This window comes from Acomys russatus, chromosome 31, assembly GCF_903995435.1.
Source record: "Acomys russatus chromosome 31, mAcoRus1.1, whole genome shotgun sequence".
NCBI lineage: Eukaryota > Metazoa > Chordata > Mammalia > Rodentia > Muridae > Acomys > Acomys russatus.
Genome location: NC_067167.1, coordinates 2347515 through 2364375, shown reverse-complemented (window position 1 = coordinate 2364375; position 16861 = coordinate 2347515). Strand labels below are relative to the sequence as shown.

General features: G+C 58.1%; 2 protein-coding genes across 2 annotated transcripts in view; both read right to left on the bottom strand.

Annotated features, from left to right (window-relative positions):
* Positions 1-1902: 1902 nt before the first annotated feature.
* On the bottom strand, positions 1903-7175 carry Matk (megakaryocyte-associated tyrosine kinase). The gene is made up of 13 exons (XM_051139759.1): positions 6713-7175; positions 6433-6492; positions 5867-5980; positions 5655-5770; positions 5340-5559; positions 4941-5034; positions 3875-3940; positions 3317-3416; positions 3125-3209; positions 2972-3045; positions 2684-2879; positions 2359-2445; positions 1903-2278 (listed from the first exon to the last, which is right to left on the bottom strand). Exons 1-13 carry the CDS (start codon positions 6923-6925, stop codon positions 2039-2041), a joined length of 1665 nt encoding a protein of 554 aa, XP_050995716.1. The 5' UTR covers positions 6926-7175; the 3' UTR covers positions 1903-2038.
* Zfr2 (zinc finger RNA binding protein 2) overlaps positions 7017-16861 on the bottom strand; it is a 31512-nt gene continuing 21667 nt past the window's right edge. Inside the window, 8 exon segments of the mRNA XM_051172724.1 lie at positions 7017-7400; positions 7512-7685; positions 13165-13416; positions 13906-14003; positions 15161-15272; positions 15666-15761; positions 15853-15947; positions 16384-16522. Of these exon segments, the coding sequence (XP_051028681.1) occupies positions 7017-7400; positions 7512-7685; positions 13165-13416; positions 13906-14003; positions 15161-15272; positions 15666-15761; positions 15853-15947; positions 16384-16522 (1350 nt within the window).

The following is a 16861-nucleotide window of genomic DNA, read 5'->3' as shown; positions in this document are numbered from 1 at the left end:
GCACGCGCGCGCACACAGGCTCTCTAAACAAAACAATATGAAAATAAAGGAATAAATAAAGGGCCCTGTGGCCGTTGATGCACACGCTGCCTGTGACGTTGCACCTGAGAGGGCCCTGCCTCAGCAGCTGGTCACGCTCTGTCCAGGATGCGTCATGGGCAGGTCTTCAGACAAGGCTGGGCTCAAGTGCCTCAGTATTGAGGCCTGTGACTTGACCTGGTCTGGTGGTGGTGCTTGTGGACAGAGGTGACATTCTCCCTGGGCCAGCTGCATATCCCTGCTCACCAAAGGGAGTTAGGCACAGGACAGAGTGTGGCTGGCTTGTCTGTGGCTCATTAGACCCCAGGGCCTGGGCCTGTCTTTACCATCTGGGTCATAAGCCAACCTGATGTGGGCATGTGGCCTGAGCTCCTCCCACCTCCCCAGGTGGCTCTGGGTCCGGCTGGGCCAAGAGGATGGGTAAGAGTGTGGTGTTGTGGCCCTAGACAGGACAGTGCCGTGGTCGTGCAGATGCCAGGGCAACAGGGATGCCTCCCTCCCCAGGGCTATGGAGCCCATTGGGTGGTCCTGGTGACTCCCTGTGCCTCCGTGAAGGGATCTGAGGCTCCATCCACACAGCAGGGGCCTTGGAGCCCTGTCTGGCACTAGCCCTTATGGTGCTGCCCAGCAGGCAAGGGCAAGGCTGCGCCTCATGCCTAACACCCCGTTGCTCTCCGGGACATGCCAAAGTTAGAGCAGAAGCAGCTGGTGCCAGCTGACCCTGCACCACTGGGGACACAGCCTGGCCTTTGCGTGGGCCTCCTGCGCCTCCCCTTCCACTCAGGTCAGTGTTTGACATAGTGTTAACATGGCAGCCGCAGCCCATGCCACAGTGGACACTGGCTCTCCTGTGCTCCCTGCATCTTCATGAAGATTACCACTGAATTCAAGAGGAACTGTGTCTCCTTCACGGCTTGGTCCCAGCACCCAGTGTGGTCCAGTGCTACACCTGTAGGTGGGCAGGAGGGGGGCAGGGGAGGGAGGTGGATGGGTGGGTGAGCGAGTAGGTGTGCTGTTGGGTGGATGGAGGAGGGGTGGATGGGTGGGTGAGCAATGCATAGATGATTAGGGGAGGTGGGCGGGTGGGCAATAAGATGGCTGTCTGTCTGGATGGCTGTCTGTCTGGATGGGTAGATGGAGGTGCCAGTGATTGGAGGGTGCATGAGTATCAGATTGCAGAGAGATGGGTGATGGGCTCGTGGGTGGCTGGGTGTGTCCGGGATGGGTCTGGGTGGCAGGTGGCACCACATTCTCAGGGCTGTCATTGTCAGCTTTGCCCCTCCCCCCCCCCCCAGCTTGGCTCTATGTTGGTGTCCCGGGTTTTATGGAGAAAACCACCTTGGCCTGGGACTCAGAAAAGCTGGTTCCCTCTGTGCCCTGCCACTTCCTCCTAGGGCAAAAGTCCATCCTGGCACCTCTGTCCCTTGTGAGACACAGACATCCTCTACACTGAGATGGGACATGATCTGAGTGTCCCGGCTTGGCGCCCCTCACAGGTGGGGGGGGGGTCCTAGGCTGGTTTTCTTACTCAGGCTCCCGCCCCAGCAGGTGGCACAGATGTATGGGAGGCGGGCCCCAGGGGCTGATGGCAAGTGGGTCCCCAGCTTGGCTGTTCCCCAGGGCCCGTGCCCCCTCAGACTGGTGAGGCAGGCGCTGCAGGCAAGGACAGGCCTGTAGTTTGCCCATGCAGGAAGTGTGGGCAGGGACTTTGAGCAACACCGCAGGTATCCATAGTCAGGTGGGCTCAGAGGTTCCTGGGTGCAGGGCACAGTCACTACAGTCACTACAGCTGCGTGCAGGGAGCTGGCTGTGCAAGGTAGTGGATAGAGGACACATACATGGGTGGCACAGAGACACAGTATATAGAGTCCTTCCAATTGCTCTTTATGGGGTATACTAGGTCTGGGGATTTGAGGGGCAGCGGAACCTGTGCACTGGCCCATCCTGTCCCTGCGACTCTGCACCCCTGTTCATGTCCTCTTGCCCCCCACTTCAGGGGTCAGGTTTCATGGCTCCGTGGGGGAGCCGAGCCCTCAGCCTCTTGTCCCCCGATGGGAGCCGGAACACCCACACTGCGGAGCTCTCGGCTGAGCTTCTCAGCTATCTTGCGGAAGGGAGGTCGACGTGCAGGCTCTGCCTCCCAGCAGCTGCCCATGAGAGTGTGCACCGCACCTGGGCAGCCATCTGGGGGCCCCATGCGGTAGCCCTGCTCCACGGCCTCTGAAACCTCCTTTAGCGACTGCAGACACACAGCATGTAGCATGGGTGGGGGGGGGGCAGTCGGCAGCACAGGCTGCCCCTCCCCAGGGCACTGCTCACCATCTTCGGGTACGGGGCTCTTCCATATGAGAAGACTTCCCACAGCAGCACCCCGAAACTCCACACATCCGACTTGCTGGAGAACCGCTGTTGGGGCAGAGGTCAGGATGAGGAGGGTCGCTGTGACCTCCCTGGACACAAGCCATCCTGAGCCAGTGCCTGCCTTAGAGGGCAAAAGTGAAGCTGAGGGAAGCGCTAACTAGGCAGGACAGGCTCCCAATCTCCCAGGAAGGTAGGAAAGCACAGGGTCACACAGCATAGTCAGGACATCAGGCTCCCGCTGAGGAACCCCAGAACCCCAGAGACAGGGCGGAGGGATGCTCACCGCGTTCTTCAGAGCCTCAGGTGCCGTCCACTTGACTGGCAGCCGGCTTGAGTCCAGCCCTTTCCGCTCAGCCTTGGCGAGGCCAAAGTCACTGACCTTGGCTACCAGGTCCTCAGAGACGAGGATGTTGCGAGCGGCCAGGTCCCGGTGCACCAGCTTCTTGCTTTCCAGATATTCCATTCCCTCGGCAACGTGCCTGCGGACCGGACAACCAGGTCACCCTGCAGTCAGGCCTCAGTTTCCCCTTCAGCGTTGGGGACCTACCTTTCCGGAAGGAATGTCACTTACAGAGAGAACTGCAGGAGCTGAGAGGTACTCACGAGCGCGCGGCCCCGAGTGCGCAGGAAGTTCACCAGGTTGCCCTGTTTGGGGGGAGGGACCTGGGGGTCTCCAGGCTGTTGGGCCACCCCTGCCTGCCCACCCATCGGCCACCCCGCACACCTTGCTCACGTGCTCCATTACAATGTACAAGCCATGATGCAGGATCACGCCTAGGAGTCGTACTAGGTTCCTGTGTTGCAGCTTCCTGGGGTGGGGCGGGGGGCAGTGTGGTGGGGGGGAGAGTTGCAGAAAGGGAGACATGAAGTGAGTATGTACTTGGGACCCCAGCCCTAGTGTCAGCCAGCCACTCACGTCATCACAGCCGTCTCATCCAGGAAGGCCTGGGCTGTGACGTCACACTTGATATTCTTGACGGCCACCTTCTGGCCCAGGTACTCCCCCTGCAGGACAGCTGTGGAGGGTGGGGTCATGCTGCTCAGGACCCCTGCCAGCAAGACTCGCTGACAGCCCTGTCTAGAATCTCCCAGGGAGGGGCTGGAGGGGCGTGGCCTGGGTATAGTGTTGGATCTACACTCTGGAGGCTTTGTTCCATCCCCAGGCCCCAAAAAGAGAAATAAGTAATTAATGCAAATATGACTGCTGTCCCATTATTCAGAATTCAAATTTCTGTTCCGTAATAAAGCTCACAGGTGATGCCCGTATTTGCATAATTTCCAGCTGCTTGGGGTAGACAGGCTGGCGTGAGAGCAGTTTACTGTGCTCTGGCCTAAGCCCCAAAGAAACTCCCACAGAGGATCCTAGGAGGTGAGGGTGGGGCTGTTTCCCAGGCACCTGGCAGCCCACACCTGTCCTTTGCTGTCCAGCTAGAAGAGACAGTTCTTCGAACTGCCTTCTGTGCCCTGAACTCACCTCCAAACTCCCCCTCTCCGATCTGTGCTCCCAGCGTCAGGTGCTGCAGGTCAAGTAGCCAGCCAGCTGCAGGGTCAGAGGGCGAGAAGGGGGCAGAGCCCTTCACGCTCAGCTTGCGCCCATTGGTGCCGAGCTGACATCCCACCAGCTGTGCACACCTGTGCATGTGCCTGCCCCAGCGGCTACTCCAAGGTTGTAAGGGGGGCGCCCCATTCCTGGTACCAACTGCAATCCTGAAAACCTCAGGGTATCCCCAGACTTCAGCTGTGGCCCCAGGATCTCCTTCTAGGGACAGAGTATGCCCTCCAATGTGCTCCTCCAGACCTCTGGGAGGGTCTGGAATGTTCCAGGGCTGAAGTCTCCCTGCAGCCTGACAGTTGCCACTGAAAACCCTCCCCTTCCCCACAAAACCCTCTAATCCCTGGCTCTAAAGAGTCAAGCAGGACAGGCACCTCTCTCCACCTGGGGCTTTTTTTCTGGGACTCTAGACCCTACAGGGGACATGTTGACAGTCAGCCTTGAAAGACTCAGGGGCTTAGCCAAGCAAAGGCTGGGGGTCTGAGGGTGAGAGATTGAGGGTGGGAGGTGGGAGGCTGGAGGGAGGGTGGGAGGTGGGAGGCTGGGGGGGGTGGGAGGTGGGAGGCTGGGGCAGTGAGAGGTTGGAGGCTGGGGGGTGAGAGGTGGGAGGCTGGGGGGGTGAGAGGTGGGAGGCTGGGGGGGGTGAGAGGTGGGAGGCTGGGGGGGTAGAAGGTGGGAGGCTGGGGGGGTGAGAGGTGGGAGGCTGGGGGGGGTGAGAGGTGGGAGGCTGGGGGGTGGGAGGTGGGAGGCTGGGGGGTGAGAGGCTGTGGGGGTGAGAAGTGGGAGGCTGGGGGGGTGAGAGGTGGGAGGCTGTGGGTGTGGGAGGTAGGAGGTGGGAGGCTGGGGGAGTGAGAGGTGGGAAACTGGGGGTGGGAGACTGAAAGGTGGAGACTGGGAGGTGGGAGGCTGAGGAGTGGGAGGTGGAGTTTGAGGCTGAGGCTGCCTGGTGTGTATCAAGATGTTCCCATCCCTGGGGTGGCTATCATACCCTTTGCAAGCTCCTCCTCTGCCGACTTCGCACCCTGTTTCCTCTTTGGCTTCACCAACTTGGTGCAGATGGCCCCCTTGTCCTTGGTGTAATGCTGTGGGGGCAGCAGTGTAAGCCTCTGGCTCTCAGGACCTCTGCTTTCCCTCCCCCTCCCCGCAATCTCCTCAGTGAGGTAGGCAGAACCCCCACTCCCCCCAACCCCCGCCCCAGGTGCCAGGCCAAGGTGAGCCAGTTTCCATGGCAACAGTGGGGGTGAAGAATGGGAGGGGAGGGGTGGTTGGTATCAACATGGGGCTCCCCGGAGAGGTGGCCCCAGCTCTAGAGACAGAAGGTGACAGCTGCCAGGGACCTGCCCTCGTCTTTCCAGCCCTCCTGCCCCAGTCTTGCCCCACAGGTCACCTCCACCATGTCCATCAGATTACAGAAGCACACGGCCTCGTCGATGGTGAGGTGCCCGTCCCGATGCAGAACGCGGTAGTGGATGACATCACGGCCAAAACTGACACACAGGACATAGTCTCCGGGGTGCCGTGCCGACTCCCGCACAAGAAACAGACCATCTTCAGGTGGCTGCAACTGCTGCACAGCTTCCTGTCCGGAGATCTTGCCGTGAAACCATCTGTGGGGACACAGAGCAGAGAGAACACTGTGTCTGGGGAGGGCTGCTGGGACCCTGAAGCCACCCACCCGCCCCAGCGAGGCACTGCCACTCACGGCATGAGGCTGAGCTTGGGGTCTGTGGAGAGGGCCTCTCGCTGCCGCAGGGCAGCAGCAGCCAGCAGCCCTTCCTGCCCACTGCTGTGGTGCCTGGCACGGTACCAGCTTTTGTCCTACACAGGGAGGGATGGGGGGCATAGAGGAACAGGTGATTGCCTGCCCTGGTGCCCCTAAGTGCACCCCACCCACCCTTTACCTTCCCTCCTCACCTCACAGGCCTCCAAGATGGTCACCATGTCGCCCTTGCGGAAGGCCAGCTCACCCGGCTTGGGGCGGGAGTTCTCACACTTGGTCATACATTGAGTCCCGGGGGCCCAGCGCCGCTGGGGAGGAGACAGAGGCAGGGGGATGTGAGGGAAGGCAGGGACAAGTGGGCATTGGAGGGACAGGGAGACCTGAGGAAAACTAGAGGCTGGTGGGGGACAAGACAGGACAGGAGATAATGAAGACACAGGCCTGTCGCCGAGCACCTAGGCTGCCGAGGCAGGAGGATTCCAGACCAGCTAAAGGCTAGCCTGGGCTACATGATCCATGAGATCTTCTCAAAAACTGAAAAATAAAGCCAGGCATAGCTACATAGTGAGACCCTGTCCCAAAAGTGAGATAAAATAAAGAATAAAATCCTAATACAGAGAGAAAAGAAAGGGAGAGTAGAAGTGAAACAGTCAGAGAGGAAGTCACAGGTGGCCAGGCTGGCCAGGTCTGGGGGGTTAGGGGAGGTTGGGGGGCCGGGGGGACAGTTGAAGATAGTCTAGTGACAGGGCCCCACACTCACAGTTGGCATCCTAGCTGCAGCAGGTGTGGGGTGCCAGGCTCGGAGGAATCGAGGGCTCACCTGTAGAGGAGGCAGTGTCATGCTGGGGGTGTCCCCCGGGGCCCAGTCCCTTCCTCTGGGTCCGGCTGGTGGAGGCAGAAGCCAGGGGGCAACGAGCGCCCCGCCCCCCACCACCACGCGCACGCGCCTCCCCCCCCCCGCCCCCCAGCCCTCAATCATCCCTCCGGTGGCTTAGGTGGCCATCTCCTCTAGCCCTGGGCTTTAGGGAAGTAATCTTTACCCGACGGAGGTCCTTAGACTCCCAGCCATCAAAGGCCAGCCAGGAGACCCCGGAGCCTCGCCCTGCCATTGCTCTAGAAGGGAAACTGAGGCCCAGGGGCAAGAGGGGAGTAATCTGATGGCCCAGGAGGCAGCCAGGGCTGTGTGTGGGGAGGAGCTGCTCTGTGGCTTCCTCTTTCTTAGGCCACGGGCAGGGGCCGTGACTCAAGGTCATTCCTGGGAATCTGACTCTGGGAGGAGCTTGGGGACGCCAGGCTCGGGTGAGTAGGGGGTCACCAAGGAAACATCTGGAAGGGTCCAACCCATCACGGTGCGGGCACTGCAAGGCAGTGACTACCCCGGGAGCCCTGGCTGGTGCCTGGCAGCGGGTAAGGTGGAAGTGCGCTCCTGGCCTCGGGTTCTGTGGGGTTTTGCGCGGCAGCGGCGCGCAGGCAGAGGCGCAGGTGCATCTGGGCACAGGTGCCACCCAGCCACCCGCGTGTGTGCGACACGGGCGCCGCCGAGACGCGTGCACCTGTACTCGTGCCTGCGGTGCACCAGGGACCTGCAGTGACCACCGGAGTGCGCGCACTCAGAGACGCGCACGCCGCACCCAGAAAAAAAAGACCCAGCCATTTGCACCCGACGCCCCCGGGTCCAGGACCGTTTCGGGAGTGGCGTCCCCTCTCCACCCGCGTGCACGCGCTCACCTGCTCAGGGCGCGACCCCGGGAGGGTCCGGGCCAGAGAGTGGAGCGTCCCGAGGCTCAACTCGGAGCAACTTGCTCTGCTTCCTCATTTTGGGGTGAGGATGGAGGGTACCCGTCTCGGAGCCCCTGCGGGTCCTAGCGCCGGCCGCACTGCGGGCCGAGCTGCCATCTCCTCCCCGCTTCGCCTCCCACTCCGTTGGACGGGGTGCTGGGTACTGGGTGCTGAGTGCCTGGTGCTCTCGGGTCCCCACTGGGTCCTGGCCTTCAGTCGCCCACCCTGGGAAAGCTGCGAGCACAGAATAGCTCGAGCATTGGCAGGTGCAAGGAGTAGGAAGGAGCTCCCTGTCTGAGGAAGCGATCAAGGCAAGCCGTGTACAAGGCCTGGAGCCTGCCCTAGCCCTCAGCCTTGGCCTCCACTTCCTGCTGCGCTGTGAGTCTGAGACAGACAGACAGACAGACAGACAGACAGACACACACACACACACACACACACACACACACGCATTAAAAAAAAATGCCAGCCAGCCATAGGAGCACTGGAACATCCTTTCAGCACCAGAGAGGCAAAGGTAGGAGGATCTTTGTGAGTTTCAAGGCCAACCTGGGCTACATACTGAGACTCTGCCTAAAAAAGAAAGAAGAAGGAGGAGGAGGAGGAGGAGGAAAAGAAAAAAACCTAATTAATTAATGACTTAAAAGGGGGGGGGAAGGAACTCCACAGTAAAGCACAAATTTGGACAGAGGTGCCCTGTCACTAGCGATGTGACACTCCCGGAAACCACTGAGCATTAATCACAAGTCCCCAAGCATGTGTGGCTACCTACTTAGGAGTTGGCCAAGGAGGCCCAGAGAAATGCAGGCTGAACTTCTGCTTTTCAGGGACCCTACTGCTGAAGACACTAGGTGTCTGAGTCACTGAACTGGCCTGCAGGCTCCCTCCCTCCCTGTTGTCACTGTCACCCAGCTTGCTGCAGCGCCCACCACCCACGCTGCAGGCAGCCGCCCGCTGGTGCAGTAGTGGCCCAAGTGTTAGGTGGTAACCAACTGGTTCCTCATTGACCCTGACATGGGCCTGGGAGACCTCCTACTGTTGTTCTGCCAAACGGACTTTGTACAGATGTTTACTCCAATGCCTACAGTTAGCAAAGTGGGGCCTGGAGCTCAGTGGGTGACACGCTGCAGTGTCACAGGCCTGTCATCCCAGCACTGCAGAGGTGGAGGCAGAGGGACCAGGAGTTAAGGTAGCCTAAGCTACATAGTCAGTGTGAGGCTAGCCTAAGCTACATAGTCAGTGAGAGGCTAGCCTCAGCTACATAGTCAGTGAGAGGCTAGCCTCAGCTACATAGTCGGTGTGAGGCTAGTCTCAGCTACATAGCCAGTGCAAGGCCAGCCTAAGCTACATAGTCAGCGTGAGGCCAGCCTAGGTGACCTGAAGTCCTGTAAGGGAAAACAAAAAAGTTTGAGAAGTGTTATGTGTTAAAATGACACTGTCCCTATGGATTGGGGGGCACACACCTGCAATTTCAAGCTTTTGGGGAGGCTGAGGCAGGAGCATGAGAAGATCAGGGTACAGAAGGCACACAAGCACCATAAACAGCGTCTCTTTGTGTACTCTGGTCTTCGAGGTGCTGTGTAGGGCGCCTGGGGTCTAGCCTTCCCTTATCGTGGCCTCTACTGCTATCTCTCCAGGGATGATAAGGACCCATCTTCTTGGTAAGTCATCACAGCAGGCTGCAGTAGACACGCCAGGCCATAACATGAGCAGAGGAAATCCGCTGGAAAGTTCTCACCGATGTCTGCCACTGCCGACGACCACAGTCCAGTCCCTTCTGGACTTTTGGTGTAGTGATGTGCGGCTGTCAATCATCCCAGCAATGGGATGACCTGGGCCACATGAGACTATCTCAGAAGAAGGAAATTGCCCAAACAGCCGGGCAGTGGTGGCGCACGCCTTTAATCCCAGCACTCAGGAGGCAGATGCAGGTGGATCTCTATGAGTTTGAGGCCAGCCTGGTCTACAAAGTGAGTCCAGGACAGGCAAGGCTACACAGAAGAACCTGTCTTGAAAAACCAAAAAAGAAAAAGAAAAAAATGAAAGAAAGAAAGGAGAAAAGACATCATAGCATAGGCTAAGCCTAGAACTTGTGTTCCTGCCTCAGCATCTGAGTGCTGGGATGACAGATGTGTGCCACCACTGGTGGGCTCCAAACAGTGGTTTGTTTTGTTTGTTTGTTTGTTTTTCCAAGACAGGGTTTCTCTGTGTAGCCTTGGCTGTCTTCTGGCCTCGAACTCACATCGATCCACCTGCCTCTGCCTTACAAGTGCTGGGATTAAAGGCGTGTGCCACCACTGCCTGGCTAGAGCCAGCCTTGTCTTTTTGGTTTTTTTGTTTGTTTGGTTGGTTGGTTAGTTGGTTTTTATTTTTCGAGACACGGTTTCTCTGTGTATCCTTGGCTATCCTAGACTCGCTCTGTAGACCATGCTGGCCTTCAACTCAGAGAGATCCACCTGCCTCTGCCTCCCAGTGCTGGGATTAAAGGTGTGTGCCTGGCTTCCCAAGAGTTTTAAAGCCAGAACCTTCAGAGGGGTCAAGCAGCCTGTTGCTTCCCTGTGCAGGGAGCATTCCTTCTGCCCACTTTGCAGATGGGGAAATGGAGGCTGAGATGAGCTGTCATCAGTCAAGGCACTGGGGACACCCAAGCATCTTGGTTTCCATGGAGACCGCTCCCTCCCAGCCTGCATCCTGGCCAGATCTGCCTGCCCCAATTAGCATGAGTTTAAATTTAGCTTTGCTTGGTGCTTCTCAGGCTGTGGGGACTCCTGGACTCAGAGAGGGAGGCTTCCTGCCCAGAAAATACTCTCTCTGTCTTTGGGACCCAGTTGCGGCAGGCCCTCCCCCCTCCTTGTTTGTTTTGAGGCAGGATTTCACTGTGTAGCCCAGGTAGCCCAGGATGCCTGGTCATACTACACAGAGCACAGAAGGACCCGGCGTTAGGAGCTGCCTTTACGTCATGTCTGCCATAGAAAAGCAAGGGTCGGATGTGCTCATTGCCCACCCCTTCCCGAGTGTGTAAAGTAGGACACAGACAGGGCCAGAGGGAGAGACTGCTCCGCCTGCGTTCTCTTCAACACGGCCAGGAGAGGACCCATTCACCAGGGCTGGTCTCTGATACACACACACACACACACACACACACACACACACACACACTAAGATGCACATTTTAAAGTGCTAGTGGTCATTAGACTTAGCAGCCCATCTGTGGTTATGAATTTTCTTTTTTCTTTTTTTTACTAATAAGGGAAACCTAGACCCTTCTAATTGTTTGTTTGTTTTAACATAGAGTCTCTGTCTCCGCCTGTCTCTGTCTCTGTCTCTTTCTCTGTTTCTCTCTCCCAGGCTGGCTACAAACTCAAAGATCTACCTGCCTCTGCCTCCCAAATGCTGGGATTTTAAAGGCATGCACCACCACCACCCAGCTCCATGATAAAATTTTAACAAAATGCCTATGACATAAAAGGCACCATTTTACCTCGTCTTGGCTCCTCAGCACAGAGCTCACTCACGGTGCAGCGAACTGACTCGGTCCCTATCCCACACTAACTTCATCCCCTGCCTTGCCCAGGGTCCTCACCATACCATCCTGTCTCTGTGGGTCTAACTCAGACCCTGTGGCGTGTGTCCCGTGTGTGGCCCATGTCACTGGGCCTTGTGTCCTCAAGGGCCACCTGCCTTGGAGCAGCAGTCAAAATGTCCTTCGTGGGTGTATAATATTCCAGCACGTGGCTGGACCACACCATGCGTTGTCCATTCGCCCCTTGTTGAAGTCTCCTTGTCCAGTGACAATCACATGACATTTTATTTTCAAAATGTCAGTGAACATGGGGTGGGGGAGCCTGGGCTGGGGGTGGTGGGCTGCGGTCTCCCTCCTGAGAAACACCGGTCCTCTGGCTGCCTCTTACTTCTGAGCCACAGTGGACATCACTTTTCCGGTGGTTAGCAGTGACCTTGCACAAGCAGCTCCTGTCTTCCCGACCAGTACTGCCTGGGGTGCGGCCCCGCCCACACACTCGCGTCATCCGCCCACACTCACCTTGTCTCTTAGCAACGCTCTGCTGCATCCGCAGCCCTGGTCCAGCCCTCTGCACCCAGGCGGTCCTGCTGGTTTCCTGCCTTGTCTTGGGGTCCAGCCTTGTGCCCTAGCCTCGGCTGACCTGCACGGTGTCCCCTTGCTCCGTGAGAACAGGACTTGGGGCGGGAGGGTCAAATACTGCGGCGGTTCTTTGAGGCTTCAGTGAGCTGCGAGGCCCAGACGGGACTCCATCTGGACTGAACTCCGAGCTCACCAAATGCTGGATTTCTCTGTCTAGCTGTCTCGTAGCGGAAGCTCCGTGGTTTGGGGTTGCTAGGCGGGTCCTACTTAACTCTTTGTCACCTGGTGTGGACTCATCCGCCTTCCTAGAGAGACTCGGGTGGACTTGGAGGGGTTCAGTGCAGAGCGTGGAGTGCAAGAGGGGCCAGGAGTGGCTCTTTCCCGCTGTTACTGAGCCGGGCCACCAAGGACTTCACCCGTAAGCTCCCCAACTGTGAAGCACTGTCCCCTATAACCAGCCACAGAGACACGGGCTCTGCCAAGAAGAGCTTTCTAGTTTGGTTACCCATGTATGCCTAGCCCGGATAGACCCTGCGTCAAGCTGACGTCTCCTGTCCCTGGTGGCCACAGTGTCCAGCTCCACATGGGTGGGCGGCAGGCAGCGGGAAGCGGAGGGGGGGGGTTAGGAGCAAGCAGGGAGGGAGGGCGCTGGTCTCCGCCCCAGCGGGGAGAGGGTGGGTGAACCGGGGGAGGGCGGCTCTGATAGAGGCCATGCTCGTGCTTAGATTCCGGGTTTCACTGGGAGTGGGGGCGAGGGGGGCCTACGAAGAAGAGAGGAAAACTGGGAGGCAGGTCTGGGGCCTGTGCGTCTCCCTGTGTTCGGGCCACACTCCCACAGGAACCCCTAGCCGACTGACCTGGGGGCTGGGATGCAGCAGCTAGGATGCAGGGGCAGCCACAGGGCTCCGCTCACACTCACGACGCAGCCTGGCGGGGGATAGCTGAGGGCTGGTGGGCATCATCACCCCTCCCTCCCCAGAGTGAAGTACATGAAGGCCACACCGCACACCGGCAGATCTGCTTTATTCCTCACCCCGGCCAAATCTGGATGATTCTACAGACTCCAGGCATTGCACCATGTTGGGCTGGTCTTTAAAAGCCTCGGGCAGAATGGAGCAGGGTTAAAGCCTGAGGGTCGTACCAGGGGGTCCAAAGGTGGCCTAGTGGGACAGAGCTGTGCCACGCCTAGAGGTCCACAGGATGCTGTGGGGTGGAGTGGGCCATCTGTGGAGGGCACTCAGCGGGCTGTGGGCTGACCATGTCCCAGGAGCCCCATCTGTCCTCACCGCTGGGGTACGGTAAGGGGTCTGTGCTGGATTTGGGGTCTGAGATATCCCATTCTGTGCTCTATGCTCCTCTATGCACACTCTGTGGCTTCTAGAATCTTCTAGGCCACCTGTTCTGCTATCTCAAGTAAACGCTCTGGATCCCACTCGCTTTTTCTGACATCAGGGGAGTTTCAAATTACAATTAGTACCAAGGAGTGGAGGTCACTGCTACCTGGCTTGGGGGCAGGGATGGCAGAGCCATGGGCATGGGGGGGGGTCACCTCAGGGGAGTCCCCACAGCATTGTGAATAAACCTATAGACACAATGGCAAAGATGTCCCACATGTGGAGGAGCCAGCAGCTGGAGAGCCCATGCCTGTTCAGGTATGGGATGTGTAGGCCGGTGGTGATAGCTGGCTCCTGGCAGTCCCGCTGTGCCCTACCGGGCCCGCTTCCTCTCCCCTGTGCCCTCCAGGGCCTGACTAGCCTCCCTCATCCTCTTCCGGGCCCGGGCCCCGAATCTGGTCCGTGGAGGTAACTGTTCCATATGAAGGACCTTGTGGATCTGCCGGAAGGCCACAAGGCGCAGGGCATGCTGCGGACAGTGGGTCGGGTCAGGGGGTGCTAGCCAGACCTGTGGTCCCCAGGGGCCAGGGAACTGGCCTGCTCTGTTGCTTGTTAGTTTCTGGTGCCAGGCGTGCGGGCGGCCCTGGGAAATGTCCCTGGCTGATGGCACAGGTTGGCCTGGAGCCCTTGGGACCCCACTTTTGCTTCCTGTCAAGAGGGACCCTAAATTCCTCCCATGAAAGTGGCAATGTGTGGGACTTGGTCCGTGTGGCTGGGAACTTCTTTTAAGACTGGAGCTCATGTAGCCCAGGCTAGACTCAAACTCTCGATATAGCCAAGGATAGCCTTGAACTTTCTCCTGCCTCCACTCTCCACTGCTGGGGACAGAGCCCAGGGCTCTGGGTATGACAGGCAAGCACTGTGGTCTCATGAGGCCCAGGCCAGTTAGTGCTGCCCTCTCCAATTCCCAGTCTGACTCCTGTGTCCGGACTGTGGGAGGGGGATGGGGCCCACGTACCTGCGCACTGGCTGTCAGGTCCTCTCGCTGCTGTGGGGTCATGGGCTCCAGGGCATCCTGGGGGCCTTTCTCACAGGGGTCCTGTAGCCCTGGGCCATCTGAGCCAGGAGAGGGTGGACACCCCTATGAGGAACTAGTGGCACACAATGGGCCACAACACCATAGCGGGTGGCTGCACACTTGATCTGTGCTGCGTCTGCAGCACACTGACCCACAGGCCATGTCAGGGGGCCCAGCATGAGTATGCTGTGGCACCTTTGTATTTGTATTTGCACATGTGTGATTACAGAAAAAGCCCAGGTGACAGGCCTGACCTTTGACCCTCTATCTCCATTCAGAGTCACCCTTGTCTCCTGGAGCCCTATGTGGACACCTTTCTAGGGCCCATTGCCCCTCAAGGGAGAGCACTGTGGCATCTTTTCTTTTTTGAGACAGAGTTTCTCCGTGTATCCCTGGCTGTCTTGGAATATGCTCTGTAGACCAGGCTAATCTGGAACACACAAAGATCTGCCTGACTCTGCCTACTGAGTGCTAGCTAGGGTTAAAGGCGTGTGCCACCACTGCCTGGTTTTTTTTTTTTTTTTTTTAGATTTAAAATTTTTATTTTATGTATATGAGTGCTCTATCTGCATGTACACCTGCAGGCCAGAATAGGGCATCAGATCTCATTAGAGATAATTGTGAGCCACCATGTGGGTCCTGGGAATTGAACTCAGGACCTCTGGAAGAGCAGACATCTCTCCAGCCCACTGTGGTACCTTCTGCTCCATGAACTCCTTATGTAGCCGAGACTGACACTGAACTCCCGACTCTCCTGCCTCAGCGTCCCTGGTGCTAAGTTGGCAGGTGTTTGCCGCCAGGCCTGGACTGTGCAGTGCTGGGGATGGGACCCAGGGGCTATGGGAACACTAAGTGGGACTTTGCCCACTAAGCCACAGCCCAGTGCCACAGTGTCACTCTGTAATCGTAGTCTGTCTTCCCTTGAATTCTAGTCATGGTTCAAAGGCACTTGGGCTAGGCAGATGCCAGGGGACGGTGTGGACAGCAGTGGCACAGGGTAATGATTGGGGCAGCCCTGGCTTTGTCAGCCTGTTGTGTCCCTAGAGGGCAGTGGCTGTCCTCTGCCCCTTTGCGCTGGAGGCTGTGGACCACGCTCCCAGTGTGGGGTGACCCTTTCTTCTTGGGCCATGTGTGTGGATGACCGTGGCCCCTGCTGCCCATGTGCTAGCCTCCTGACCTCTGCCCCGTCACTGACCTGTCAGGAGCGCGCCTGTGGCCACATACTCCAGGACCCGCCGCATGGCATCGCCCGGGCTCAGGGGCCGGGGCGCGCTGCTCAGAACTTTCTGCACCAGGAGCTCCATGGCCTGGAGGTGACATGGGGGGGGGGCATGAAGGGACATGCACTGGCTTGCATGGAGGCAAGGACGATAAACAAGGCCATGCTGGGGTAGGTGTCTGTGGACAGGTCAGGTTCATGAGCAGCCAGCAAAGGGGATGCCCTGGCTCCTTACTCTGATGTGGGCAGGTCTGTGTGACTGTGACGACAGCCCATTTCCTTGGGACGTCTGCACAGGGTCTGGACTTCACCCTCCCAGTTGGGGATTTAAGGTGACAGTCAAGCATGACAGTCACTAAGGCATCTTCTGAGGGTCCTGGTGACACCCATCTTGTTAAAGCTCCATCCACCCACTCCGGGTGCCAAGTAGAGACCTGGCTGGTCCCCACTGGTGGCTCTCCACTGTTGCCTGGAGCCTTACCCAGGCAGGCAGAGCCCCCCAGGGGGGCAGGCAGCGGCATAGCTCCCGCAGAACCCTGATGACAATCACGCATGGCTGCAGACCACTGGCTCGAGCCTTGGGGAGGAGACATGCTGTTGGTTGGTGGGACTCTAGGGTAGACCACGGCTGGCAACTGTCCCCACTCTGGGCCACCCCGTGACCTGACCTGGAACCACTTAGCATGGCGAAGGGCTGCCAGGGTCTCGAGGCACCTCTCCCGGTCCAGGATGTCTTCTGGGTCGGACAGAGAGTCTTGAAGTCCTAAAAGGGACAGGATTTGACCAAGTCCCTTCCTGCTGAGCCTCAGCCCCCCAGGGTGTCCTGACTGAGACAGAGTCTCCTGCACTCCATGTTGGCCCCAACCTCACAACCCACCTCCCTCAGCCTCCTGAGCCCTGGGATCACAGGCTGATGCCATGCCCAGCACCTACAATATTTCTAATGCCATCTAAGTGGGTGATGTCTTGGCCCTGAGGCCTGGCTGCATAGAGACACCTGTCCCTAAATTCCACAGCCTGGAGTGTGGCTCAGTGGGAGAGGACTTTCCAGGCATGTGGCTGACATAGCCGCTGTTAACTCTGCTTCCCCAGACCCTGTGACCCTGGGTGACCCCGTGTGACCCACAGGCCAGCTTTCTGCCCAGAGCAGGGTGCATTTGCTGAGCCCTGGAGGCGCAGGACAGGGAGTTGGGGTGTACCTTGTTTCTCAGGGGGCTCTTCTCGCATCAGGGGTGAGGTGGCAGACACGGTAACCTTCACCCCGGGCTCCACACAGGCCAAGATAACGATGTTGGCATCACCGTCAGATGAGACCTTGTACTTGTCTTCTGCCACTATCTGGGTATAAACATGACATAAAGCCACATGGCTCCAGCTGCGAGTCCAGTGCACACGAGCAGGGGACATGCTGGCACTCTTACCATCTATCCATCCTCATGTGCCTGCTACCAGGGGGCCAGATCCTGTGTTGGGGACCTCTATGTGACTTAAGACCCACCAGAGGAGCATACATGAGGAGCCTCTATATGTAAAGAGCACACATTGCTCAATAAGACAAGCCAACTTAATAGAAAAGCAACTGGTGATGAACAAAACACAGGAACCTCTATATGTAAAGAGCACACGTTGCTCAATAAGACAAGCCAACTTAATAGAAAAGCAACTGGTGATGAACAA